Genomic DNA, 27,780 nt, shown 5'->3' on the forward strand with positions numbered 1-27,780 from the left:
CCCCGGCATCTTAACCCGCGCCCCCGCCCCCCAAAAAATATTCCCATCCTCTCTGCAGCCCGGGGAGGCATCGCGGACTTCAATTCCCAGGAGCGCCTGCGGCGCCGGGTCTGTGAAGCCGCAGCGGCGCGAGCGCGAGGGCTGCCGGGAGTTGTAGTCTCCGCGCTCCTAACGGGACCTGGGGGCCCAGAAACGGGAGGGGGGACTGGATGCCGGGGGGTCGCCTGGGGTCAGGCAGCTGGCCCAGGTAGGGCAAGATGTGAGTCTCCGACTGGGCTTTTGCTTCTGGCTACGGTCCGCAGATCCGGCACCCCTTCTCAGCGCCCGGAGCGTGGGGACGGGTCTGCAGCCCCTCGACCGCCCTACAACCCCCATGGGCTGCCGCCCGCCGCCGCCTCGGCTGCCTCCCAGGACACGGCAGGGATAAGAGCAGGTGAGTCAGACCATGCCTGTCTCCGAGTCCCGGCCTTTTGCACCACCCCCACCCCCCACAACACCTGTCCATCCCTAAGCCCAGATTTGTCTGTCCCTAATTTCCCCTGCACACCCCTTCCAACCACCTCTTTCTCCCGGTCCCCTCTCATTTATGCCCTCAACCATCCTTCCTTACTGGACCCATGTCGGTCTCCCCAGCTCCTCTTTTTGCCTTTGTTCGTCTGTGATTCCTGGACCTTATCTGTTTGTCCTTCTGTCCTTTATTTCTGCACTCCATCCATCCACCTGGCCACTGTTTCTTCTCTCTCAAAGATCTCTCTGTCCCCACTCCTCTGTCCTCCTTGCCACTGCCCCTTTGTCCACCGCTGTCTCTCAGCCCCAAGAATCACACCCCCAAGAATCACAGCCCAGCCCATCCTTTCTTGCTGTCCATCCCAAGTCTCCATCCTCGGTCCTCCTTCTGTCTGTCTGTTCATCTGTCCCTCCACCCTAGGCCCCAGTTTGCCCTTCCCATGATCTCTGACCCCTCCCCCATCTCTCCCTCCCTCAACTCAGGCCCCCTCTCTCCATCCTGTGTCCCCAGCCCCATCCACACTGCCCCACTCCTCTTTCTAGCCCTGTCCATCCCTCTCTCCTGGCCCTCACCCTGCCCATCCCAACCCACCTCCTCCCCATTCCTCAGGCTCCCAGCCCCCTTTCTGCCTTGGATCCCTGCTTATGCTGTTCCCAGCCCCAGCCCGACCACCCACTGCCCACGGCCAGCCCCATCTCTCCCTTCAGGTCTCAGAGAGCCCTGGCCAACCTCTTATCAGTTACTGTCAGTCATGTCCTCCCAGGTTCTTTTGATGAGACATCCCTCACAACCTGCTCTGTCTGCACTGGGCAGTGCAGTGCCTCGTGCATAGTTAGTGCTTAAGGAATGTTTGTTGAATGAATGAACAAACATCACGTCCCTCCCTAAATTCTGTCCCGCTATCTGTGCACCCCTGATCTTCGTCTCCTGTCTCCCTACCACTTTATTTGTGCATCCTTCATCTCTGCCCCTGGACTGGCCTGCCCAGTCTCTTCCGCCAAGGCCATATGCCCTATTCTCTGTCCCCTTGTCCATTCACACTGATCTCCCTTATTTGTCTTGTCCCTGTTTCCGCCTTATTGTCTGTCCACCCCTAAAGGCCATCCTCTCATCTGTACATCCCTAATCTCTGTCCCCTTGCCTGTCCTTCCCTTCTCCCTCCTCCTCCTTCCGCCTCTATCTTTGCACCCCTGCCCCGCCCCTCCCAAGCACAGGCCCCGCCGGCCGTCATGTCGGGAGACTACGAGGATGACCTCTGCCGGCGGGCACTCATCCTGGTCTCGGACCTCTGCGCGCGGGTCCGAGACGCCGACACCAGCGACAGGTGCCAGGAGTTCAATGACCTGAGGATCCGAGGCTACCCCCGGGGCCCAGATGCAGGTCAGCACCCCCAGCCGGCTCGGTCAGCCACCTGCCTCTGCTGCAGCTGGGGCTTTTGGAGATTCTGGGCAGGCCCATTCAGCTTTCTATTCCCTGTGGGGCCAGTCCTTCCTAGAGTCTTGCCTCCATTCTGCCTGCTGTTGGCTCCCTAATCCTCTGATTTAAGGAGGAGGTGTGCAATCCATTTGACTCTTGACCTTTTGGGTTTTTGTCCTGAGCTGCCCTCCACCCCCCATCCCCACCCCAAATATCCCTTTCAGATGCCTGTGCATCTTGCATGGTGGTTAAAGGGACAGACTCCGGAGTCAGACTGTCTGGGTTCATATCCCACCCCTACCTCCCTCTCTTACTAACTGGGTTGCCTTAGGCAAGTGACTCTGCCTCTGTGTCTCAGTCTCCTCATCTGGAAAATGAGGACAATTATAGTGACAATTTCACAGACTACGGAGAGACTCAAATGACATAACATATATGACATGCTTATAGCAGTGCCAGCACACAGTGGCCTTTCAGAAAGTGTTGGGATTTACTGACTGAGCGCCTCTTGTGTTGCAAGCAGCTCTCCAGCTCTTTGCACATTTCACCAACTACTCGCAATGATCCACTGGGATGCAAATAGTTCCCCCCTGCATATAATGGAGGAAACCTAGGCTCAAAAGGGGGAAGCCACACACACACACACACACACACACACACACACACACACTACCCGAGGCCACATGGCTTAGGAGCAGTGGAGTTCGGAAAGCCAGAAAACATTATCAGCCATAACCCTAGGCTGAATGTGCTGGGAGGTTGTGACAACAGTCCCCCTTGCCGAAGACCCGGGCAGGGCTTGACATCTCACATGAAGGCCACCTGGGGACAATGCCATGAGCTGGGCCCTGCCAGTAAACCATTTCCAGATGCGCTGCCATTGTTTGCTCAGAGTCTCACACACCGTGTAGGTAGTGGAACCAGAATTTGACCCAGAGTAGCCTACAAACTCCTGCAGGTTCAGGCTTCTCCAGACCATCCTGCGGTTCAAAGAGTCTCCAGAAGGACTTGCAGCACTCAGAAAAGCTGTCATTACATTTATGGGTATGGTTTATTACAGTGAAAGAATCCAGATTAAAATCAGCCAAGAGAAAAGGGCCCAGGGGGACTCAGGCGTGAGCTGCCAGCTGTCCTCTCCCAGGGGAGTCATGCTGCCGGCGCTGACATGTGGCAGCACACATGGAGTATCGCCAACCAGGGCAGCTCACCTGAGCCTGGGGCCCAGGGCTTTTCTGTAGGCATGGCTGTCCTCAGTCTCCGGCCCCTGATACCATGTGGCCCAAGGCCCCCACCATAACTCACACGTTGGCATAAGATGAGGAGGCGTGTCCCACGGCCCCAGGTAAACACATGCCCTCTTATCAGGCAGGACAGTCCCAGGCTCAGAGGGGACCAAGCTGGAGCTGGTCAAGAGCCAGACCTTTCTTTGGGCAAAGTTGAGGTCAGTCCTCTCCTGTCAACGTCACTGCTTCTCCAAGCCCACGTTGCACCCCCGCTGGGCAGAAGGGAATGGGAAATCTGTCAGGGCTTGGGGGATGGGTGCTTTGACTGGGAGAGGGGGGTCAGGGTCAGGCTGGCAGTGGGGTAGAAGATCTGTTCAATTTTTCTCCCAGTCCCCTCAGATCACTCCCCTTCCTCAATGTTTCCCATGTTTAGGGTGTAACGGTAGAAAGGAGCTGGAAAAGCTCTTGCCTCTGGTTTCTAACAGGCCCCCAGACCCCCAGAACACTCAGCAGACACTCATCACTTAGGAAGGGGCACCCAAAGTGGGGGGAATGAGACTCAGGGTTCTGCTACTGCCTGGTCTATGGTCTTGCTGGGTCACTTCCTGTTTCTCAGAGCCTCAGTTTTCTCATCTGTAAAATGGGATACAGTCTTTCCTGAGGCTTAACACCACAGACTGTTGACTTATGTAGGTTCACGGCATAGTCCAGGACCAGAAGGCACCCCCTTCCTGCCACTTTTTACCTGGACTCATGGGACACAGCCGTGCCATCACTCTCCTCGCTGGCAATGGCTTACTTACCTGCTTCTCCATCACAGTCTGCCATCTAGATGGAGCAGGATTTCCCCCTGCACTTTGGCTTGCTGAGACCCAGGAGTCAATCCCCCTCCCCTATACTGGGCCCCAAGTCACAATTCCTTAAAGATCTTTTCTGGAAAACCCCACTCCTGGTACCAATTATTGAATGTGCTGGAAACCTTTGTTTGCAAGGAATTGGCTGCACATGGGTTTCTATGTGTTATGAAACACATAATAGTACCCTGTAGCATCAGCTGTGGTGTGGGTGGTTTGGGATGCATGGGGCGACAACAATAGTGTTTATTTTTCTAGTAAAAATTCACATTGGAACTACTGTTTATTTGGAAGTGTTATAGTATAATGCACAACAGCATCTAGCACTTGCTGGGAGGTGCTAATGTAGCATAATGACTAAGATCATGGGCTCTGGACCCAGGCATCTAAGGTTCAGGTACTGGCTCCACCACTTACTAGCTGTGTGACTTTCAGCAGGTGACTTCTGTGGAAAATGGTGATAATAACACATAGTCAACGGTCTATAAAACTTTTCTGTTGTATCCTGAAGATATTCTGGACATTTTTTTCTGCATTCCTTAAAACCATTCTAAGAGGTAGGGCTGATTTACTCCTCTTTGGTAAAAGAGAACTCTAAGGCTCAGAGAGGTTAAGATATGTTCTTTGAGGCCACACAGCCAGACGTGGTTTGAACCCTACCTGCCCTCTTTATTGGTCCAACCTTAGATGTTTTGCTCTTCTAGAGAGGTAGTGTGGGCTAGTGATTAAGAGAATAAAATCTAAAGATGGGGAGCTGGATTCGAATCCCAGCTCTGCCATTTACTGCCTCATACAAGTCACTTGATTTTGCTATGCTTCGTTTCCTCTTTAAAATGGTTATATAGACTCACCTACCTCATAGGACTGTGGAGTCTAAATTAAGTAATACACGTAAAATGCTTAGGACAATGAGTGGCAAATGCTAAGGGTTAGCTGCTTGGAGACAGTGGTGGGTGAATGAACTTTGACCCTGACCCTGACCTCTGTCCTTGCCTTCTCCAGACATCTCTGTGAGCCTGCTATCAGTCATCGTGACATTCTGTGGCATTGTCCTTCTGGGCGTCTCCCTCTTCGTGTCCTGGAAGTTATGCTGGGTGCCCTGGCGGGACAAGGGAGGCTCAGCAGTGGGCGGTGGCCCCCTGCGCAAAGACCTAGGCCCTGGGGTTGGGCTGGCTGGCCTGGTTGGCGGTGGCGGGCACCACCTGGGGGCTGGCCTGGGGGGCCACCCTCTGCTGGGTGGCCCACATCACCATGCCCACACTGCCCACCACCCGCCCTTCGCCGAGCTGCTTGAACCTGGTAGCCTGGGGGGCTCAGACCCCCCTGAACCCTCCTACTTGGACATGGACTCGTATCCAGAGGCTGCAGCAGCTGCGGTGGCTGTTGGGGTCAAACCGAGTCAGACGTCCCCTGAGCTGCCCTCTGAGGGCGGGGGAGGCTCAGGACTGCTCCTCCTGCCTCCCAGTGGGGGCTTGCCCAGTGCTCAGTCACATCAGCAGGTCACAAGCCTGGCACCAACCACCAGGTAAGAGACACTACTGGGCTGGGGGTCCACTATGAACTCCTGATCATTGTCTGTGTCTGTTTCCCATTTATGTCTCTCCTGAGTCCTGGGGGAGGAGGAGACTGGAGTCCTGAGTCCTGGGTCAGGAAGGGACTGGAATCCCAGACCCTTGGACCTTAGGAAAACAGGTCCCAAAGGTCTAAGGGTGGAGAAGTGGGAGGTCCTGATACCTGAGTCTGAAGGAGGAGGAGGCTGGGGTCCTGGACTCCAGGGCCAGAAAAGTAGAAGAGAATGAGGGCTAGACCCCCAAGTCCCTGAGACACAGGCAATTCATCCCTTTCACCCCAAGTAGTGAGGCCTGGAGTTCATTTGTGCATCATTCCTCATTCTGCACATATATTTTAAGTGCCTGATATGTACTTGGAAAAGAGGGGTTAGTATGGCAGACCTGCCCTGCTTGCAGTGACTCACTGTCTTGGGGAGATGGACTGCCCAATATGCTGTCCCACATGGCCTGGTCAGTGTAGCAGTTCAGCAGCTTGGGTGCTGAGAAGCCACTAATTCCCTTCTGGGAGGGGGCTGCAAGCTTCCTGGAGGTGGTTGTGTCTCTGCTGAGACCTGGCGGGAAGAGTTAGCCAGGGAAGAGGTCAGGTGTGAGCTGGGCATTCTAGGCAGAGGGAACAGCCTGTGCAAAGGGGAGAGGGCAAGGAGGTCTCAGTGCATTCTGGGAACCACCAGAAGTCACCATGGCATGAGAGAAAGTTTGAAAACAAACTCAAGGAAGAGGCTGTGGATGTGGGGGTCCAGACCACACAGGGCCTCAAGAGCCAGCCTGAGGGGCTGGGTCATTTTGTCCAGGGGGCACTGGGGAGCCACACAGGTCTGTAGGTAGGGCAGGAACAGGAGCAGCTCTGGGCCACGTGGAAGGCAGACTAGAGGCTGAGTCCAGGTGGGAAAGGATGAGGCCTGAGCTAGGGCTGGGGTCATGAAGATGGAGAGGAGGGGGTGGGGTAGAGGGAATCTAGAAGCAGGAAGCTGGCCAGGTGCCTGGGTAGGTAGTGGGGCATTCCGAGGTGAGGACCCTGGAAGAGGAGGGGATTGGAGGGAAGCACTGAGCTGATTTTGGTCCTGGGGTAGCGTCCAGGGGAAAACAGCCTCCGAGGGGTGTTGGCCAGGGTCCCAGGGACTCATGGGAAATGGAGTTGGAGGTCAAAAGGAAGCATTCCAGAGGTGAATGAATTCACGGGGCTAAGCACCCCACCCCACAATATACAGATGAAAAAACTGAGGTTCAGAGAGGGACAAATGACCAGCTCAAAGTCATTTTGCAAGCAAGGAGAGGCCAAATGATCCACTACTGATGTCCCCTCTCCCTCTGCACCCATCTCCACAGCTTGGAGCTCTCCCATCCCCCCCAATCTTAGCACAGCTGGGGCTGCTGGTTAGCCCTGCCTGTTGAGCTCTGTCACTGCTATGGGCCTGGTCACGGGGATTCTCCCCTCTGGTGGGACAGTACCAAGCCGGGCAGAGACTGTGTGGATGGGGAAATTCGGGAGACAGGAGAGAAAGGATTTGGGTAGTGAGGGAGAAGTGGTGAGGATGATGTGTAGGTCTCAGTGGACCACAGGTGGTCTGGAGGAAGAACAGGTTTGAAGCAAGGCAAGAGCTCAGCAGATGTGTAGGGGGGAATGTCTGTGTGGGTGTGTGGGGTCTGATGAGTGAAACTGAGCTGGAGTCCTCGACACCAGCCTGTGGAGAGACATTGGAATCTGGGTCTCCAGATTCCAGGAAGTAACAGGTTGGTGAGATTTGGAGAAAGCAGATGAGGGTTCAGAGAGGGTCTGGGTTGAGGGGGTGCTCAGGGGTCCAGGGAGAGGTTGTTCTGGGTTCAAGGGTACCAGTTCAAAGTTCAGGAGGAGGTTCCTGGAAGCTGGTGCAGGCTGGGCTGGAGAGAGGTTGGACACAAGGATAACCCCCTCCAGATACAGAAACAGGCTCAGAGACCGCCAGTGACTTCCTCAAGGCCACACAGCAAGGACGGGGATTTGTGGCCACCTGGCTGCGAGGGGTTGAGCCAAGGTAGGGAGGAGGCAGGACGTCTCCCCGGTCTTCCGGGACACAAGGGTAGGGGGGTGCTGACCCCATCTTGCTCTCCCCACCTCACCGCAGGTACCCGGCCCTTCCGCGACCCCTCACCCAGCAGACCTTGACCGCCCAGCCGGACCCGGGCAGTGAGGAGCGGCCGCCCGCCCTGCCCCTGCCCTTGCCGGGCGGCGAGGAAAAGGCCAAGCTCATCGGGCAGATCAAGCCAGAGCTGTACCAGGGGACGGGGCCGGGTGGCCGGCGGGGTGGCGGGGCCCTGGGGGCCGGAGAGGCGGGGGCGCCGTGCGGCCGCATCAGCTTCGCCCTGCGCTACCTCTACGGCTCCGACCAGCTGGTGGTGCGCGTGCTGCAGGCCCTGGACCTCCCTGCCAAGGACTCCAACGGCTTCTCCGACCCCTACGTCAAGATCTACCTGCTGCCCGACCGCAAGAAAAAGTTCCAGACCAAGGTCCCGGGTGGGGCGCGGCTGGGCATGGGGGGCCCGCAGCCCCGGGTCTGGGAGGGGAAGGCTGGGGGACCCCAGGGCCTGAGGGGGGGGCTGGGGCACCCCCGGGTCTGAGGGAGGGGGGTCTGGGGGACCCTGGGGTCTGAGGGAGGGGGGCTGGTGGACCCCTGGGTTGAAGGCAGAGGGACTGGGGGACCCCCGGGTTGAGGGAGGGGGGGCTGGGGGACCCCCAGGTGTGAGGGGGGAGTGGCTGGGGGACCCCCGTGTCTGAGGGAGGGGGGAACTGGGGGACCCCCGGGTCTGAGGGGGGCTGGGGGACCCCCGGGGCTGAGGGGGGCTGGGGGATCCCCGGGTCTGAGGGGGAGGGGCTTGGAGGCACGGTGCCATCTCCCTTGCCCACCACCTGCCAGGTGCACAGGAAGACGCTGAATCCCGTGTTCAACGAGACCTTCCAGTTCTCGGTGCCCCTGGCCGAGCTGGCCCAGCGCAAACTGCACTTCAGCGTCTACGACTTCGACCGCTTCTCCCGGCACGACCTCATCGGCCAGGTGGTGCTGGACAACCTCCTGGAACTGGCCGAGCAGCCCCCCGACCGCCCGCTCTGGAGGGACATCGTGGAGGGTGGCTCGGTCAGTAGTCCCCGCGGCCGACGGGCCCCTTCCCCCCACTCCCTGGGGGTCCCGGGCCCCTCCCCGGGCGGCCGCAGGCCTCATGCCCTTCTACCATGTGCCCTGACTTTTTCGTTTAAATTGTATGGCATTACGGAATATCTCAAACATAGAAACAAGAACAAACTCCAATATCCGACATCCATGCCCCCCACTTTGTCACATTTTAACCCCAGATCCCCCAACAGTGGACAACCGCCCCCCACACCTTCTGATGGTGACTTGAGATGACACAGACACCCCCCACCCCTGCTGCCTTACCCAATCTCAACCTCAGGCCGTGATGCCGTGACTTCTCCCCTCTGACCCTCCAAATTCCGGAGCCCACGGTTCCTGGGCCTTTGTTTTCCCAACTTTCTTTAACTGGCCACCTCCTGCCTTCCCAATTCCCAGACTCCCTAAACCCCAGGTATCCCCAGTCTTTGAATTTGTGCATTATTCATCCCGACTCCCAAACTCTGCTATGCTGACCCTTCCTTTCCCAGGCATCCTGGGATCCCCTGTCCCCAGCATTGCACTGGCCCCTCCATTTCTTATGACCTCTGCCCCCTGGCACCTTGCTTATTGGTCTTTGTGGGATATCCTGACCCGTTCCGCCCCTCCAAACCCCAGGCCCCGCCCCCCAACTCCTCGGCTCTCCCCGTTCCAGTGGATGAATTTCCACCTCTCTACCAACTTGGGGTCACAGTTCATGTTTGTGGGGGTCGGGGAGGGCAGAGGGGTAGTTTAAGCTCTATCTTAGTGGTGACCATGCTCAAGTTCCTTCCCTTCTCTGAGGGAAACTTGAAACTCTTTTCAGTTTCCCCATCTTTACAAAGATAGAGTTAAACCAGGTGCCTGGTTCAAGGGTTTCCAGCTCCCAGGGCCCCTCCTGGCCCCCCAGCCCCACCCGCTCCCGTTGCAGTCCCCCGAGGGCACTGTCGGTGTCTCCTTGTGTCTGGCTCCTCATTTCTTCACCCCCTCATTATCACTTGATGTCCTCACTCATTCATTTTTTCCTTCATTCCTTCAACAACTTCTCTCCAGAATCAGGACCTGGGGACCCAGACAATCCTGGGGGGCTCCTTGACTAGGCTGTCACTCAGATTGCTGCCTTTCTGAGTCTCTCTAGCTTTGGGACTCCCCTTCTTTCTGGCTGTCTCTCTCTCCCTTCCTCCACCCCCAGCGTCTTGCCATCCTCCCTGCAGAGCAAATAGGCTGTGACATCCCGGAGGGTGGGTGGGGAAGGCCGCCCTGCGGAGTTGCCAGGCCTTGGCCCGGAGTCAGATGGTTAAGTGGATTGGAAGCCTGAGCCCTGGGCGGCAGGGAGGAGAGCCAGGGACCGCGTGAGGGCGGGGCGGGAGAGAGAGAGGACAGCGGGGGAGCAACAGGGGAGACGGAGGCAGGGCATTGTCTCAGCCCTTCCCCCAACCGCAGGAAAAGGCAGATCTTGGGGAGCTCAACTTCTCACTCTGCTACCTCCCCACGGCCGGACGCCTCACCGTGACCATCATCAAAGCCTCTAACCTCAAAGCGATGGACCTCACCGGCTTCTCAGGCGCGTCCCCGGGAGGCAAAGGGGCTGGGCCCCTGGGTCCTGAGGGGGAGGGGCTGGGGGCCTGGGTCCCGGTCTGAGGGGGGAGGGGCTGGGGTCCCGGGATCTGAGGAGGGGCTGGGGCCTGGACCCCTGGGCCTGAGGGGGGAGGGGCTGGGGCCTCTGGAAGCTCGCCGGTCTGGACTCTCCACTCCCACCCCCCACAGACCCCTACGTGAAGGCCTCTCTGATCAGCGAGGGGCGGCGTCTGAAGAAGCGGAAAACGTCCATCAAAAAGAACACCCTGAACCCCACGTACAACGAGGCGCTGGTGTTCGACGTGGCCCCCGAGAGCGTGGAGAACGTGGGGCTCAGCATCGCGGTAGTGGACTACGACTGGTAAGGGGCTCGCGGCACCCCCTCCCTCCCCCCTTTCCCCCTCCCCCTCCTGGCGCTCACCGCTCGCCCCCTCATCCCCCCATCCCGCCCCAGCATCGGGCACAACGAGGTGATCGGCGTGTGCCGCGTGGGACCCGACGCTGCCGACCCCCACGGCCGCGAGCACTGGGCGGAGATGCTGGCCAACCCCCGCAAGCCCGTGGAGCATTGGCACCAGCTGGTGGAGGTGCGTGCCCGCCCCCGCCCCTCCCCACTCTCTCGACCCCCGATCCCAGCTCCGGGATAGCTCCACCCTCTTTCGCTGTGTGACTTCGAGCAAGTCACTGAGCCTCTCTGGGCCGGGCTCACCTCTACCCGGGCCGGCGCCCGCGCGAGGGTCCGGCCATGTCTTGAGCTTGGGCCCAGCCGCTGTCATCAGCCACGAGGCTCCGTACAGATGCGGCAAAGAAACAGGGTGACCGGCTGCGGCCGGGTTTGGCAAAGAGCAGGCTGTGAAAATCCTGGTGGCCAGGGCGGGGAGCAGCAATTAAAAAAAAAAAGATAAGAAAGAATGAGTTAAATACAATAGAACAGAAAATTTCCTTGTACAGCATCCAACATAACATGCGTAGTGTCAGGTTTTTTTGTGTATGTGTGGACTGTTGTCCCAAAGGGTGAAAGTCCCAGAGGTAGAGGGGACCTCTGGGGGTGGGTGCAGAGGGGCAGCCGTTAGATGAGGGGATCAGAGGGCTTCTCCGAGGTGAGAGGGCTGGAGGTCGCGAAGGTCAGAGAGCTGGAGGCTGCAGGGGCAGGGGTGTGCGAGCAGGGGGCAGGGGACAGGGGGAGACACATGGGGCCTTGTGGGTCAGTGAGAGCAAGTGTGAGTTATTTTAATTAAAAGCCATTTAAGGGAGCGGGCAACGTTGGCTCAGTGGCAGCATTCTCGTCTGCCATGTAGGAGACCTGGGTTCAATTCCTGGAGCCTGCCCATGCCAAAAAAATCCCAAAGCATTTAAGATCATCAGTCCATCAGGGGAAATTATCCCCACACGCCCTGTCTCTCTTTTGAAAAGGAGCAAAATAAAGAAGTAGATTTTGAAAATAGGATGGGCGAGATTTTGCTTCCATTAAAACCAGGAAACTAAATTTACATTTGGTAAATTTAGATCTAAATTTAAAATAATGTTAGAATTTCAATATGATACTTACTTTTCTTTATTTTTTTTTTCAGTATGTTCTCAACTCTTTTAAATGACCCTGAAAAAAATTAACCATCAAAAAAATACATCAAAACAAGTATATAGGGACACGCACTTTTAATTTTGTCTCAGGCTCTGATATGGTACAGGACCAGCCTTTATTAAAACATTGCTATTTTGTTCATCCTGGATTTTTTTTTGCATTAATTTTTATTTTTCTAAAATAATTAACATTTTATTTTTCCTGATTCCTGAGTTTTGGGGCCCCATGAAATTGTGCACCAGGCAACACCCTCCTGGGAGGGGGACAGGGCGGTAGCTCCTCCCTCCTTCTGTCACTTACTCTTCTCTTCATTCATTCATTCATTCATTCATTCCACAAACTTTTCTGGAAGTTTCCTGGAAACAGAAAGAAGTTGTACCCAGACCCGACCCTGGCCCTGACCTTAAGTTTTGGCCAGTAGGTGCTCTGTGGGACCCCAGAGACTCTTTTCACCCAGAGCTGACCCCCGGCCCCTCCCCCCCCAGCCCCCCCCCCCCCCGCGGCTCCCCAGGGGCCCGTCTCTCAGCCTCGCCTCTCCGCACATTTCTGGTGACTTCTCTTCTTCAGCTCTTAGTTTCACCTTCGGTAGAATGGGGTGGAAACGCCACCTGCCCCATCACTTCAGAGCTGAGTGAAAAAAGAGTGTTGTAAGTAATGAAACAGGACTGACGTCTTGTCCTTGCTGATTGGTTGTCTTTGTCCCCAACCGGGAACCTTCTGGATTTTTCTCTTCAGGAAAAGACTTTGACCAGCTTCACGAAAGGCAGCAAAGGACTATCAGAGAAAGAGAACTCAGAGTGAGGGGTGAGGAGACAGACCAGGGAGAGGGGTTGGGGACTTGGCCCCCCGGGTCTGAGAGGGGTGGGGCCCGGGGACCCCCGGGTCTGAGCGGGGAGGGCTCGGGACAGATTCTTGGGTCCCTGGCCTGGTGGCGCAGCTGCACGGGTCGCAGGCACTGCCCTTCGTCTCTGACTCCGCCTCCCCTCGCCCCTTCCTACAGGTCTGGTCCAGGCCCAGAATCGGACCAGATCCCCTCAGGACCCCATCCTCTTCTGCCCGGACGGTGAATTCATCTCCTCGAAGCCATAGCGTCCGAGCTGCGTGGTGCAGGGCCGCCCTGGGCCTGCGTCCTTCCTGCCCGCAGAGGCGTGAGGGCCGGGGCAGGCGGGTCCAGCTCCCTGTTTCAGGGCGGGGGCGTTCAGTCCCCACTGCGTCTGTCTTCCCTTCCTAGGGGCCCCCCCTTGAGGTGAGGGGCCATGCATGTCTGGGGGACCCCTGTCCCCAAACTCTGTCTGTTTCTCTGTCCCTTTGCTGTTTGTCCAAGAATTGGTGTCCTGACCTCCGTTCTCGTCGTGAATGTCAGCGGACCAATCCTCCGTGCCCCTCCAGACACACAACCTGTGTCCGCCCTTCTGTCGCCACCCCCTCACCCCTTCGGGCTGATCACCCTCCACCCCTACTGCTGCTACTCTCGATGCCAGAATAAACACACACCGTGGGTCCCGCGCCACCTGGGGCTGTGTCCTCTCTGGAACCAGGAGGCTGGGGTTAGAACGTGCGGGGTCCATGTACAGACTTCATTCTCTGGCTGGGTGACCTTGGACAACTTAATTGATCTCTCTGTGTCTTCATTTTTAAAATATCACATTATCCAGGACCATTCTGATTACAGGAGACAAAATGGAACTACCACAGGCCACAGACAGAATCTAAAGACCCTTATTTGTGGAGAGTCTGGGATGTAACTGGGACTTCAGGCATGGCTTGATCCAGGCGTCCAAGTGACCCTTTCAGCTCTGCTTTCCACTTTACTGGCTTCATTCACAGGCAGGTTTTAATGGTAGTAACGGCCGTGTGGCGCTCTGGGCTTTTGATGCTGTACCTGTTGAACGATGTCTTTAGCTGCAAATCATAGAATTCCCGACTGAAAACTTAAATGATAAGAGATTTCTTTTGCTCATATAATAAATTTTCCAAAGACAAACAGTCCCAGGGTAAGTTCAGTTGCTCAGCAACATCAGCTGCTGGGTTGGCATCTCTGAGACTCACTTTGCCTTCCTCTCATGAGCACACATCGTCTGCAGCTCCGACATTATGTTCTCTCACAGTGACGTCTAAAGCTAGAAATGTGGACAGGGCCTCCCATCTGTGTTTACCTCCTCCCGCCCCCAGCAGAGTTCTCCTTATCACTCAATTACCAGAGCGGGGTTCTCTGACCACCCTAGCTGCAAGGCAGCCTAAGAAAGCAAGCATGGGTCAATCTTAGTCTTTTTTGTGGGGTGTGGGGCTTTGCCAGCCAGGAAACATGGACAGGGGACTGGTTGCTGGACAAGAAATTAGCAGGACCTGCCACGATTGGTGAATAATTTCAAAGGAAACAGAATGAAGAGCCTTAATTCAGAAAAAGGAGTTCTGGCTGGTCCTGCTTAGCCGTTGTATGGCCACACCACGCCAAGTGCTGAACCCAAAAGAGCAACTCACAGGGTTTGGAAAGCCCTCTGCCCTCATTGACTCCTCCTCTCCGACCTGTCCCGCAGGACTGAGCTAAACCTGGGGTTGGTTACAGCCCCCGAAGGCCCCCCATCCCATCCTGCTGGGAAACCGGGAAGCGTGCTCTCTCCTGGAAGCCATAGCATTCTTATTGGAGAACGTGGGAGTTCCTTGATTGGCAGCCCCAACAGAATCACGAGACAGCAGGCAAGGGACAGTCCCTTCCAGTAGCAGATTTTACTCTGCTCCACCCTGAGCTACTTAAATCACACCCTTTTCCCCAAGCACACCATTTCACAAAGTTCTCCTACCACAAAAAGTGGTACATCTGCTCTGTTAGTTTGCTAGGGCTGCCATAACAAATGGCCACAAATTGGCTGGCATAAAATAGCAGACACCTATTCTCTCCTAGTTCTGGAGGCCGGAAGCCGGAAATCAAGGTATCAGCAGGGTGGTTTCTTCAAGGCTCTGAGGGAAAATCCGCTCCGTGTCTTTCTAGTTTCTGTTGGTTGTTGGCAATCCCTTGGCTTAATGACATATCCATTTTCATGTGACCTTCTCCTCTGTGCGTCTCTGTTTCCCAAATCTCCCTCTGCTTTTCTCTTATAAAGACACCTGCCATTGGATTTAGGTCCACCCTACATCCTGGATGAGCTCGTCTGGCTAACCTTAATTACTTCCATCTGCAAAGATTCCTTTCATATCAGGTCACACTCACAGGCCCCAGGGATTGGGAAATGGACATCTCTTATGGGCCTCCCCATCCAACCCTCTACAGATGCCGTGGAAAATAGTTTGACAGTTTCTTATAAAGTTGATCAGGCACTTACCATATGACTGGCAAGTGTTTACCCATGAGAAATAAAAACATATGTCCATACAGATATCTACAGCCATTTTATCCAAAATGGCCCAAACTGGAAGAGTGGAAACCACCTAAATGTCCATTGACAGAATGCATAAGCAAATTGTGGCATGTCTAGATGGAATCCTACTCAGCAATAAAAAGGAGCAGCTACTAATGTGCACAGCATCATGGGATAAATCTCAAAACCACTAAAAGAAGCCAGACACAAACGATGACCTGCTGTGTGAGTCTATTTACGTGAAACTGTAGAAAAGGCAAAGCTGGTGCACAGTGACAGAACACACATCAGCTGTTGCCAGGGGCGTGGGGGTGGAAGATTGGATGCAAATGGGCACGAGGGACCGTTTGGAGCTGTTAGAACTGTTTGTAAATCTTGATCGTGCTGACGGTTACACAACTGTATACATTTATCAAAATTCATCGAACTGTATGTGTAAAATTGGTGCATCTTATTGTACCTGAATTACACCTCAACAAAGTGGATTTTTGAAAAAAAAATTATCCTTCTAAAAGTTAGACCTAGAACTACAATATGACCTGGAAATTATACTCCTATGGCTGTATCCCACAGAATTGAAAGCAGGGACTCAGACAGATTCTTGCACTTCATTCACGATTGCCAAAAGATGGAAGTAATCTAAGTGTCCACAAGCAGATGATGAATAAATAAAATGTGGTCTGTCCACGCAATGGAGGATGATCCAGCCATAAAAAAGGAATGAAGTTCTGACACATGCAACAACACGGATGAACCTGGAAGACATCACGCTGGGTGAAATAAGGCAGACACCATGGAACAGATGATTGTATGATTCCACTTAATATGCAGATTCATTAAGGCAGGAAGTAGAGTTCCGATTGGGTGGAGGGAGTGAGGAGTCAATGCATCACAAGTGCTGACGGGTATAGGCTTTCTGTTGGGGGAGACAGGAAAGTTCTAGTAATGGGTGGTGGTGAGGTAGCATAACATTTTGAAAGTGATTAATTCCACTGATTAATCCCGCTGTTTGGGAGTGACTGAGTTGGGAAAATTTACGTTGTATATATGTACTTTATGTTGTATATATGTTTCCCCAATTAAAAATAAAAAAGAGAGGGGGGCATGCGCCATTTTGAATCTGGTGGACCCCAGAAAAGCCATGTCCTTTAATCTTTATTCAATATTGCTGGCTGGGAGCTTTTGGATTGTTCCTATGGAGATGTGGCCCACCCAATTGTAGGTAGAAACTTTTGATCAGATAGCTTCCATGGAGTTGTGTGTGACTCCATCCATTAATCCTTCCAAAGAGGAAATATTTTGGAGAGAGTCCCTTTTTATAGAGCCATGAGAAAGCCAGCAGATGCCACCGTGTTCGCCATGTGCCCTTCCAGCTGAGAGAAGAAACATTGAACATCATCGGCCTTCTTGAACCAAGGTGTCTTTCCCTGGATGCCTTAGATTGGACATTTCTATAGACTTGTTTTAACTGGACATTTTCTCGGCCTTAGAGCTATAAACTAGCAACTTATTAAATTCCCCTTTTTAGAAGTTATTCCGTTTCTGGTATCATTCTGGCAGCTAGCAAACTAGAACAGGGCACTTCTGGGAAGCTGGCTGACTCGAGTAGCTCGAGATTACTGCTGCTCCACGGAAAAGTTAGAGAAGGGACAGGAGGGCCACTGAGGTGGCAATTCAGGAGTGTGGCTGACCTGGGACATTGCAGAGGCCGAGGAGCTGAGAGCCTGGCGGGAAGCGCGGAGCCCGTGGGAGTGCGCGGACGGGAACATGGGACTAGGAAGTAAGCCAGGCCGCCTTCCTTGGGCGTGCTACCCTCACCAGCGCAGCCCTGTGACCGGCGACCCACCCCACACCCCACACACCTGAACCCCATCACCCACTCCCATTCCCCACACTCCAGACGCCCCCACCCCACCAGCCCCCAGTGCACATACTTGCCCCTCATGCCCAAGTGCAGCTCAGTCCACCTCTCCTGCACCCCTTGTGAGCGCTACCGCTCCCTCCCTGTTCCCTGCAGGCTGTGGCCAGCGCATAAAGGCGGCGGGCACTGACCGCCATACTTAGGCTACCTCTGCCCCTGCCCATAGTGTCACAGAGCCTCACCCCACCCCACCCCCCTGAGTGCAGCAGATCAGTTTAAGTCACTCCTAGGCCCACACGTGCGCACAGCCCTCCGCCTCACCTCCCAGCTCTGAGAAAGTGCCGACCTGCACAGCTGGGTCACATCTGCCCCCAATCCACGAAGGCATAAGGCCGACCTGCTGCCACAGCTCTACACATGCGCACAAAGGGCCCTGTGCCTTAAACCAGCGCACACCAGGGTTATGCCCCCAGACTGGTGCACCTGCACAGCAACATCCTCCCTGGTCTCTGGGCACCTGTGTTCACAAGCATCAGCGTAACATCCCCAAACTGCCCCCACACCTGCCCTGAAACAAATCTCCACACTGAGTGCTCCACCCTGTGCCCTGCTCCCTGCTGTACAACCATCCTGCAAACACAAGGCCTTAGGCTACTGAAAGAAATCAACTCCCAAAGTAAATCAATCAGGATATCTACATGGAACAATGACAGCATAAAATCACTAAGCAGATCACAATGCAGAGAGATACAGCCCTGCCTAATGACCAAATTAAAACACCAGAGGAGACACAGACATTGGAACAACTAATCAAAGATGTTCAAACAACTTTACCTAATCAAATAAGTGGGGTAGCAAATGACATAAAGGAGATCAAGAAGACAGTAGAAGAGCACAAAGAGGAATTTGAAAGAATAAATAGAAAAATAGCCAATATCACAGAGATTAAAGACTCTGTTGACCAAATAAAGAGCATACTAGTGGCACAACACCACCAGATTTGAAGGGACAGAAGAAAGAATAAGTGATATAGAGGACAGTATAACTGACTTCAAAGACTCAAAACAGCAAATGGCAAAGAAAAAAAGATGGAAAAAATTGAATGGTAACTCTGGGAAATGAAAGACAAAACAAAGCACACAAATGTAAGAATCACTGGTGTCCCAGAAAGAAGAGAGGAGTAAAGGGCTAGGAAGAATAACTGAGGATATAATGAGGGACAACCCTCCCAACCCTCATAAAGGACATAATTATACGAGTCAAAGAATCCCAACAAACTCCAAACAGAATAAATCCAGAAAGGCCTTCCCAAAGACACATACTAATCAGTCTGTCAAATATTGAAGAGAAGCAGAAAATCCTGAAAGCAGCAAGAGAAAAACATTCTACTACATACAAGGGAAACCAAATAAGATTGAGTTCGGACTACTCAACTAGCACCCTGGAGGCGAGAAGGCAGTGGTATGATATATTCAACATCCTGAAAGAGAAAGACTTCCAGCCAAGAATTCTGCATCCAGCCAAATTGTCCTTCAAAACTGAGGGAAAGGGCGGGCCACAGTGGCTCAACAGGCAAGAATGCTTACCTGCGATGCCAGAGGACCCGGGTTCGATTTCCGGTTCCTGCCCATGTAAAAAAAAAAAAAACTGAGGGAAAAATTAAAGTTTTCACAGACAAAGAAGTCCTGAAGAAATCTATCAACAAGAGACCAGCTGTTCTAGTTTGCTAGCTGCCGGAATGCAACACACCAGAGACGGATTGGCTTTTAATAAAAGGGGATTTATTTTGTTGGTTCTTCAGAGGAAAGGCAGCTAACTTTCCACTGAGGTTCTTTCTTACGTGGAAGACACAGGATGGTCTCCACTGGTCTTCTCTCCAGGCCCCTGGGTTCCAACAACTTTCCCCGGGGTGACTTCTTTCTGCATCTCCAAAGGCCTGGGCTGAGCTGCAAGTGCTGAGATGAGGAATGCCGAGCTGCTAGCAGGGCTACATTGTAATCTCTCATTTAAGCACCAACCAATTAAGTCAAAGGTCACTCATTGCAGCAGGCACGCCTCCTAGCTGACTGCAGATGTAATTGGCAACAGATGAGGTTCACGTACCATTGGCTTATGTCCGCAGCAACAAGACTAGGTATGCTCACCTGGCCAAGTTGACAACTGAATCTAACTAACACACCAGCCTTACAAGAAATACTAAAAAGAGTTCTGCTGTCTGAAAAATAAAAGAGAGAGGGAGGTCTGGAGGGGGGCACAGAATTGAAGAGTACCGCTAAGGATAATGTAAAGAATACAAAGAGAAAGAGGGAAAAGGAATATATAGATCTGACAAATCAAATAAAAAAGATAAGATGGCGGATTCACGAAACACATTTTCAGTAATAACTTTGAATGTTAACAGACTAAATTTACCAATTAAAAAATACAGATTGTCAGAATGAATTAAGAAACATAATCCAGCAATATGCTGCTTACAAGAGACTCATCTTAGATACAAGGATGCAAATAGTTTGAAAGTGAAAGGATGGAAAAAAATTTTCCATGCAAGTTATAGCCAAAAGAAAGCAAGAGTAGCTATACTAATATCAGACAAAATAGACTTTAAATGTAAAGACATCATAAGAGACAAAGAAGGACACTATGTACTAATTAAAGGGTCAATTCACCAAGAAGATATAACAATCATAAATGTTTACGCTCCCAATCAAGGAACTCCAAAGTACATGAGACTGACATTGGGAAAACTGAAGGGAGTGATAGATGTTTCATCAGCAATAGTAGGAAACTTCAATACACCACTCTCCTCTATAGATAGAACAATCAGACAGAAGATCAACAAGGAAATAGAGAAATTAAATAACTTGATAAATGAATTAGACCTAACCGACATATATAGGTCATTGCACCCCAAAGCACAAGGATATACATTCTTCTCTAGTGCTCATGGAACATTCTCCAAGATAGATCATATGCTGGGGCACAAAACAGGTCTTTATAAATTTAAAAATATTTAAATTATTCTGATCAGAATAGGATGAAGCTAGATCTCAATAACCACCAAAGAATGAGAACATTCACAAATATATGGAGATTGAATAACACACTCTTAAACAACTAGTGGGTCAAAGAAGAAATCGCTAGAGAAATCAGTAGCTATCTGGAGATAAATGAAAATGAGAATACAATCTATCAGAATTTATGGGATGCAGCAAAGGCGGTGCTGAGAGGGAAATTTGTTGTTCTAAGTGCCTATATTAAAAAACAAGGAAGAGCAAAAAATAGACGACTTAGCAGCACACCTGGAGGAAATTGAGAAAAAAAAGCCAACTGAACCCAAAGTAAATAGGAGAAGAGAAACAAAAAAGATTAAACCAAAGATAAATGAATGGGAGAACAAGAGAAGGAGTCAATAAAACCAAAAGTTGGTTCTTTGAGAAAATCGATAAAATTGATGGGCCACTAGCAAGACTGACAAGGAAAAAAGAGAGAGGATGCAAAACCAGAAATGAGAAGGGGTGCATTACCACAGTCCCTGAAGAAATAAAAGAAATCATAAGAGGATACTATGAACAACTATATGCCAACAAATATAGACAATTTAGATGAAATGGACAAATTCCTGGAGACACACAAGCAAGCTACACTGACTCAGGAAGAAAGAGAAGATCTCAACAAACCAATTACAAGTAAAGAGATTCAATCAGTCATCAAAAATCTTCTGGCAAAGAAAAGCCCAGCACCAGATGGCTTCACAGGAGAATTTTATCAGACATTCCAAAAAGAACTAACACCAGTTCTGCTCAAACTTTTCCAAACAGTTGAGGAAAAAGGAACTCATTTTATGAAGCTAATATAATTTTAATACCAAAACCAGGTAAAGATGCTGTAAGAAAGGAGAGCTAAAGGCCAATCTCCCTAATGAACATAGATGCAAAAAATTCTCAATAAAATATTAGCAAATCGAATCCAACAGCACATTATAAGAATTATACACCATGACCAAGTGGGGTTTATACCAGGAATGCAAGGATGGTTCAACAGAAGAAAATCAATTAATGTAATACAGCATGTTAACAAATCAAAAGGGAAAAAATCACATGATCATCTCGAGCGATGCTGAAAAAGCTTTCAACAACATTCAGCATCCTTTTCTGATAAAAAACAGTCCAAGAGATAGGAATCAAAGGTAACTACCTCAATATGATAAAGGGAATATATAAAAACCGATAGCACTCAATGGAGAGAGACTGAAAGCTTTCCCCCTAAGATCGGGAACAAGACAAGGATGCCCACTGTCACCACTATTACTCAACATGTGCTAGAAGTTCTAGCTAGAGCAATCAGGCAGGACAAAGAAATAAAAGGCATGCAAATTGAAAAGGAAGAAATAAAGCTCTCATTATTTACAGATGATATGATACTATACTTGGAAGATCCCGAGAGAACTACAGCAAAGTTACTTGAGCTAATAAACAAATTCAGCAAGGTGGCGAGATATAAAATTAATGTGCAAAAATCAGTAACATTTCTATACACAAGCCATGGCCTAGCTGAGGAATCAGTTAAGGGGAAAATTCTATTCAAAATAGCAAGTAAAAGAATCAAGTACTTAGGAATGAACTTACTAGGCATGTAAAGGACTTATACAGAGAAAACTACAAAACATTGCTAAAAGAAATCAAAGGAGATCTAAATAGGTGGAAAGACTTTCCTGCTCATGGATAGAAAGCTGAACATAGTTAAGATGTCAATTCTCCCCAGACTGATCTACAGATTCAACACAGTACCAATCAAAATCCCAACAACCTACTTTGAAGATTTGGAAAAGCTAATTACCAAATTCATCTGGAAGGGAAAGAGACCCTGACTAGCATCCTGAGAAAGAAGAACGAAGTGGGAGGATTATCAGTCCCTGACTTTAAAACCTATCATAAAGCCACAGTGATCAAAACCGCATGGTACTGGCACAAAGACAGAAGCACTGACCAATGGAATCAAATCAAGAGTGCAGAAATAGACCACCAAATCTATGGTCAGTTGATTTTTTTTAGCTTTTTTATTTTAACATGGGCAGGCACTGGGAAGTGAAGCTGGGTCTCCAGCATGGCAGGCGAGAACTCTGCCACTGAGCCACCGTGGCCTTTTAACTTTCCAAAAGTGATGGTGGCGTTATACAGAGAAGATAAAATTTTAAAAATGAATATGAATGCTGAATCATTAAATTGATATCTCTTTTAGTCTCCAGTATTTTAGAGCAGCTGGAAGTAAAAACCTAAAATTGTTAAATTGTAACCCATGTCAAACTCTGAAATCTGTTCTACAACTAACTGTGGTGCTGTGCTGGGAAATTTATAGCTTTTTTGTATATATGCTATTTTTCACCAAAAAAAGAAGGAAAAAAGTTGATTGTGATGATAAAAAAAATATTTAAGCCCTCTAGCCTCCTATGTTCTGGAGCAGCTAGAAGGAAAAATCTGAGAGGATGGTATGGTAGCCCATGACAAACTCTGGGATCTGTCCTGTAACTACTTATTGAAGAGTGCTATGAAAACTATCGCTTTTTTATTTCTTTGCTTTGTATATATGTTATTCTATACAATAAAACAAGTTTAAAAAATAAATAAATAAAATGGGATCAAAGTGACAATGACAATTAAGTGAAGTACATCATCCTGGACTGGATCAAATAACGGAGGAGAAAAGATTCAAAGGAACATTATTGGTACACATGAAAAAACTGGAATATAGACCGCAAGCTTTGTATCAAAGCTAAATTTCTTGAACTTGATAACTGCACTTATATCCCCTAAGTTGAATATCCTTTTTCTTAGGAAATGCAACATGGATGTATTAAGTGTTCAAAGAGGATGATGTATACAACTTACTCTCAAATATGTAGAAATTAGAGAGCAGCAGATAGAGAGAGATTAGGTACATAGATATAGATGGGTGGGTGGATGAATGGATGGATGGATGGATGAAAGGAAGGAAGAGAAAATGAATGAATGATATGGCAAATGTGGCAAATGGTAAAAGTTGGTGGATCTGGGTATCTGGGTTGGAGGATATATATGGCATTTTTGAGTGGGCTTTGTATTATTTTTGCAACTGTTCTGTAAGCTTGAAATTATTTCAAAATGAAAATTTTTTTAAATAAATAAATACATCTACTTAACATAAAACAACCATCCCAAGTGCAACTGCAGACATACTTACCCCTTCCCCAGAGGGAGCTAAACCAAAGGGAGGGAACCCAAAGCTGCATCCAATCCCTGTATCAACTCCAAGCTGTTAACTCTGGGTAATGGGATTTCTTTTACTGTGGCCACATGGAATTTCTCTTGATCCAGGAGCTTTAATGGCTAAATGCAAACTGTACCCACTCTCAACCTGCCGCAGTGTATAAAGGGGGAGGGAAAACAGGAAAGTTACTGCAGTTCCCATTTGAAAAAGGGCGAAATAGCATGGCCACTTGCGTTACTCAAAGCTTTTCACCTTGCAAGCAACAGAAATCTAGCTTTTTTTTTTTTAACTGTTCTTTTAAATTGAAGCGTAATATACATGCAGAAAAATGTACCCATCTCATCTGCGTAATCAGCCCCTGGGTCATGAAAGAAGGCATTATAAGCTCCCTTACAGCCCCTTATATTCCCTTAGGGTCGCTCCTTCACCCCAGAGTTAACCACTGTCATTTTTCCTCTCTCTCTCCCTCCCTCCCTTTCCTCTCTCCCTCCCTCCCTTTCCTCCTCCCTTCCTTTCTTTCATCTATCTAACTACCTATCAATCCATCATCTATCCATTCTCTGTCTATCTACTCTATCTACTTTGGTCTCTGACACCATAGCCTCATTTCGCCTGTTATTTGAATTTCATATAACTGCAGTCCTGTGGATGGACGGCTGTGTGTTTAGCTTCTTTCTCGCAATATGATGCCTTTAAAAGTCATCTATGTGGTTGCTGGTTGTTGTAGATTGCTCATTGTCTTTGCAGCCAACAGTGCATTCTGTGAATATCCCATAACTATTTAACCGTTCTACTGTTGGTCAACGTTTGTGTGGTTTCTGGTTTGGAGCTAAAGCGCACTGTGCTGCGAGGAACATGATTGTATTTGTTGTTTGGTGGGCGGAGATAGGTGTTCCAACCGGAAATACATCTAGAAATGTCATTGCCCGTCACAGAGAGTGTGTATGTTCAGTTTTAGGAGACGCTGCCAAACCCTTTTCCAAAGGGATCGTTTCAAGTCATACGCCCACCGGCAGTGTATGAGCTTTTCCACTGCTTGCCAGCATTTGGTTGTGTCAGTCTTTTTAAGTTTAGCGATTCTAGTGGGGATGTTGTACTATGGTATTGTGGTTTAAATTTACATTTCCCCAATGAGTAGTGAAATTTAGCACCTACTCCAAGGTTTATTAGCCATTTGGATATTCTCTTTGAAGAAGTACCAATTAACCATTTAGCCTTTTTTCTATTGGGTTGTTTGCCTTTTCTTGTTGATTAGTGGGAGTTCTTTATATATTCAGTATATGACTCCTTTGTCAGAAGATTTAACTATATGTATGTATGAATGTGCATATGTATACATATTCGTCTTCCACTCTTTGGCTTGTCTTTTCCCTCTCTTTATGGAATTTTTGATGCACAGAAGTTCTTATTTTGATACACTCCAATTTATCAATATTTTCCCTTATAATCGGGGCTTTTTTTGTTGGTTTCTTTCTTGTTTAAAAAATCTTTGCCTCCTCTGAAGGTGCTGACGATATTTTCCAATGTTTTCTTCTAGAAGTTTTATTGTTTAAACCTGATCACTTAGATCTACAATTTTGCGGGGATAAATTTCTGTGTATGGTGAAAGGCACAGGTCAAGAATCTTTATTTTTCATATTGATCTCAACAGACAGCCTTATTTCAAAAAAATGTTCTTGCTGTACTGCAGTCACTTTTGTCATAAAACAATTGTGGGTCTTTTCCTGTTTTGTCAATCCTTTTCTATTTATCTATTTGTCTTTCTTTGTGCCTGCACTAATACCACACTGAGTTCATGACTATAACTCTCTAAAAAGTGTTGCTATCTGGTACATCTTCTGGCTTTGTTTTTTTTTTTGTTTGTTTGTTTGTTTTGTTTTGTTTCCTGACAAAGGGAATTTATCAGCTTCTATAACATACCTGAGCCATAACATTAGCTTCAGGTATGTCTGGATCCAGGCACCAAGAGGAAGCATCAGACATATATCTGTGTTCATGCCTAGGATTTAATTTTCTGTATCTTGGTTTTCCTCTCAGACAGCACTCTTCCCCAGGGCAGCAAAGAGAACCCCCAACAGTGACAGGCCTATATTCTATCATCTTAGCACCGGAGCAGAAAGGGGGAGCCTGTTTCCCAAACACTGCCAGTAAGTCCCAGGGTTAGCTCTCCTTGGTCTCTTATGGGTCACATTCATTTTCTCAGTGGCCAAGCTTGAGTCTTGTTCCCATGCTTGGATCCCTGGCGGGGGTCAGGGGCACCCCAAGAATGTGGATGATGCATGGGGAGGGGTGACAAGAAAATCAGGGGGAACCGATGTCAGGTAGGCAAAAGCAACAGGTGCCAATTGCTTGGGGGCCATAGCCGCAGGAGGCGTCCACTCGAATCTACATTTGCACATCTGGGAGGTGATTATGGAGATTAGAGGAAATAAAGGTGAATGCCCTTTGCACATTTAAGTGAGACAAGATAGTTTTTTAACAAGTATTATTTTATTAGAGAAGAAGGTTTACAGAAAAATCATGCAGATATTAAGAACAGAACTCTCCTTCACCATCTTATTATTAACACCTTGCATTAATGTGGAATATTTGTTATAACTGATGAAAGAATATTATAATTGTGCTATTAATTATAGTCCACAGATTACGTTTGGATGCACCGTGTTGTACAGTCCTATGTTTAAAAAAAACAAAACTTTATTCTAGATAACAGCCTAAAATTTCCCTTTTAACCATATGCGATTACATTATTAGTAATGTAATTACATTCGCAATGTTGTGTTGCCAGCACCACCATCCAATACCAAAGCTTTCCCATCACCCCAAAAAGGGATTCACTCCCCATTCTCTACCCCCACCCCACCCCCGATCCTGGTAACCTATATTCTAGTTTCTGACTCTATGAATTGGCTTGTTCGAATTATTTCATACCCTTCAGCGCGGGGAGCTATGGGCCAATCAAGAGCGGCTCGGTAGTGACGTCACCAGTCACCAAGGCCTCCAACCGCCCCGCACATGTGGCGCCCTCTGGCGGGGGCACAGGGAGGCGTCTCTGTGAGAGAACCCCAATCTAGACGGTAGTCTCCTGCAGAGTTCCCGAGTCAAGCGTGGCGACTCAAGTTCCTTTCCTTCTCCACGTTGCCAGTGGAGATGCCCGGCAGAGAGAGATGAGCAGAGAGGAAGGGAAGATGCCCCTGGCATCCAATCAGATTAGCGGATCCAATCAACTAGAGCAAGTATCCAATCAACTAGGGCAGAGTTGCCATAACAATACGAGTCTCTCCAGGTTTCCAGGGTCGATGAGCGCAAGCGATGAGCGCCACCTGGCGTGTAGCCACGTTCGGCCGCCTTCTCGCGCAAGCGCGTAATGGTGGGAGGCTGCCAATAAGGAGGCGCAGGGCCTCCGTGACGTCACTGGTTGCCGAGCCGGAGGCCGGGGTGCGTGAACTCGCGCGTGAGTTCGCGTGAGCTCGCGCGAGGCTTTCCCGCCTTTGCGTTTGGTGTGCACGCGCTCGGTGTTCGTGTTGAGCTCGTGAGCGGGAGATAATGGGCGGGAAAGGGCCAGGGGCGAGCGGGGCCGCGGCCGCGGGCAGGGAGGACTTGAGCTCGAGATGGAGGGGCCGGAAATAGAGCCCGCGGCCCCGGACGGAAGGCCCGAAGGTGGAGGGCCCGCGGCAGGGGCGAGGACGGCCGGAAGGCAGCGGCGCGGCCCGTCCGCAGGGAGGGAGACGCTGAGGCAGGCGCGAGGGAGAAAATGGCCGGGGCGGAGAGGATAGGGAGGCGCGTGGGGATGGAAGTTGCGGAGGAAAGAGGAGACCTAGGGGGCAGTAAAAGAAACTGAGGGGAGGAGATAAGGACCGGGGGGTTCTGAGAGGACCGGGGGTTAGGACAGAAATCAAGGAGTCTTGGGGACAGAGACCAAGAAGGAAGGGGCAGAGCCCAAGAGGGCAGTGAGAGAGGGAAAAGAGATAAGGGGGACAAGGACAGATGCTCAGTGCAGACAAAGAGCCAGAGAGGAGTGATAACAAGAGGGGACGTGATTTAAAAAATGAATGAGAGAAGGTGCCAGAGGCAGAGTTGGAGGCAACAGTGACAGAAGCAAAGGGAACAAATTAAGAGGGGGCAGAGATGAAGGTGACAGTGTTAGAGATACAGGAGATCATGCTGGATAAAGACTGAAGGCATCTAAAGAGGGGCAGGAAAAAAATGGAAGGGACAAAAATAGAGGTGACAGGGATAGAGATAGAAGGTTCAGAGGCACCAGGACAGAAATAGAGAAGATGAGTAGAGTGGGGGACAGAGAAGGAGGAAACAAAATAGACCGATTCAGAGCGAACAGCCGCAGAGCAAAAGAGGTGACAGCAGTAGAGGTGGGGTGAGAGCACACCCAGCGACACGGAAGCACGTGAGGGGAGAGGCTGAGGGGATGGCAGCATATGGAAGGGCAGGGATGGAGGGGGTTTTCA

At 50.2% G+C, this 27,780-nt stretch overlaps 1 protein-coding gene across 1 annotated transcript; it reads left to right on the plus strand.

Moving 5' to 3' along the window:
• Window positions 1-230: 230 nt before the first annotated feature.
• Window positions 231-12,655, plus strand: SYT3 (synaptotagmin 3). Its single transcript, XM_077130958.1, has 9 exons — window positions 231-433; window positions 1,718-1,888; window positions 5,004-5,526; window positions 7,675-8,056; window positions 8,464-8,682; window positions 10,138-10,258; window positions 10,462-10,633; window positions 10,727-10,859; window positions 12,590-12,655. Exons 2-9 carry the CDS (start codon window positions 1,738-1,740, stop codon window positions 12,653-12,655), a joined length of 1,767 nt encoding a protein of 588 aa, XP_076987073.1. The 5' UTR covers window positions 231-433; window positions 1,718-1,737.
• Window positions 12,656-27,780: the final 15,125 nt, after the last annotated feature.

The sequence above is a fragment of the Tamandua tetradactyla genome, chromosome 16, assembly GCF_023851605.1.
Source record: "Tamandua tetradactyla isolate mTamTet1 chromosome 16, mTamTet1.pri, whole genome shotgun sequence".
In the NCBI taxonomy this organism is placed as follows: Eukaryota; Metazoa; Chordata; class Mammalia; order Pilosa; family Myrmecophagidae; genus Tamandua; species Tamandua tetradactyla.

Excerpts from the sequence above, each read along its gene's own strand:
- SYT3 (XM_077130958.1), top strand. The coding sequence starts at position 1,738 with ATGTCGGGAGACTACGAGGATGACCTCTGCCGGCGGGCACTCATCCTG. Across the intron at positions 5,527-7,674 it reads AGCCTGGCACCAACCACCAG|GTACCCGGCCCTTCCGCGAC; the intron begins GTAAGAGACACT and ends ACCTCACCGCAG. Across the intron at positions 10,259-10,461 it reads GGACCTCACCGGCTTCTCAG|ACCCCTACGTGAAGGCCTCT; the intron begins GCGCGTCCCCGG and ends CACCCCCCACAG.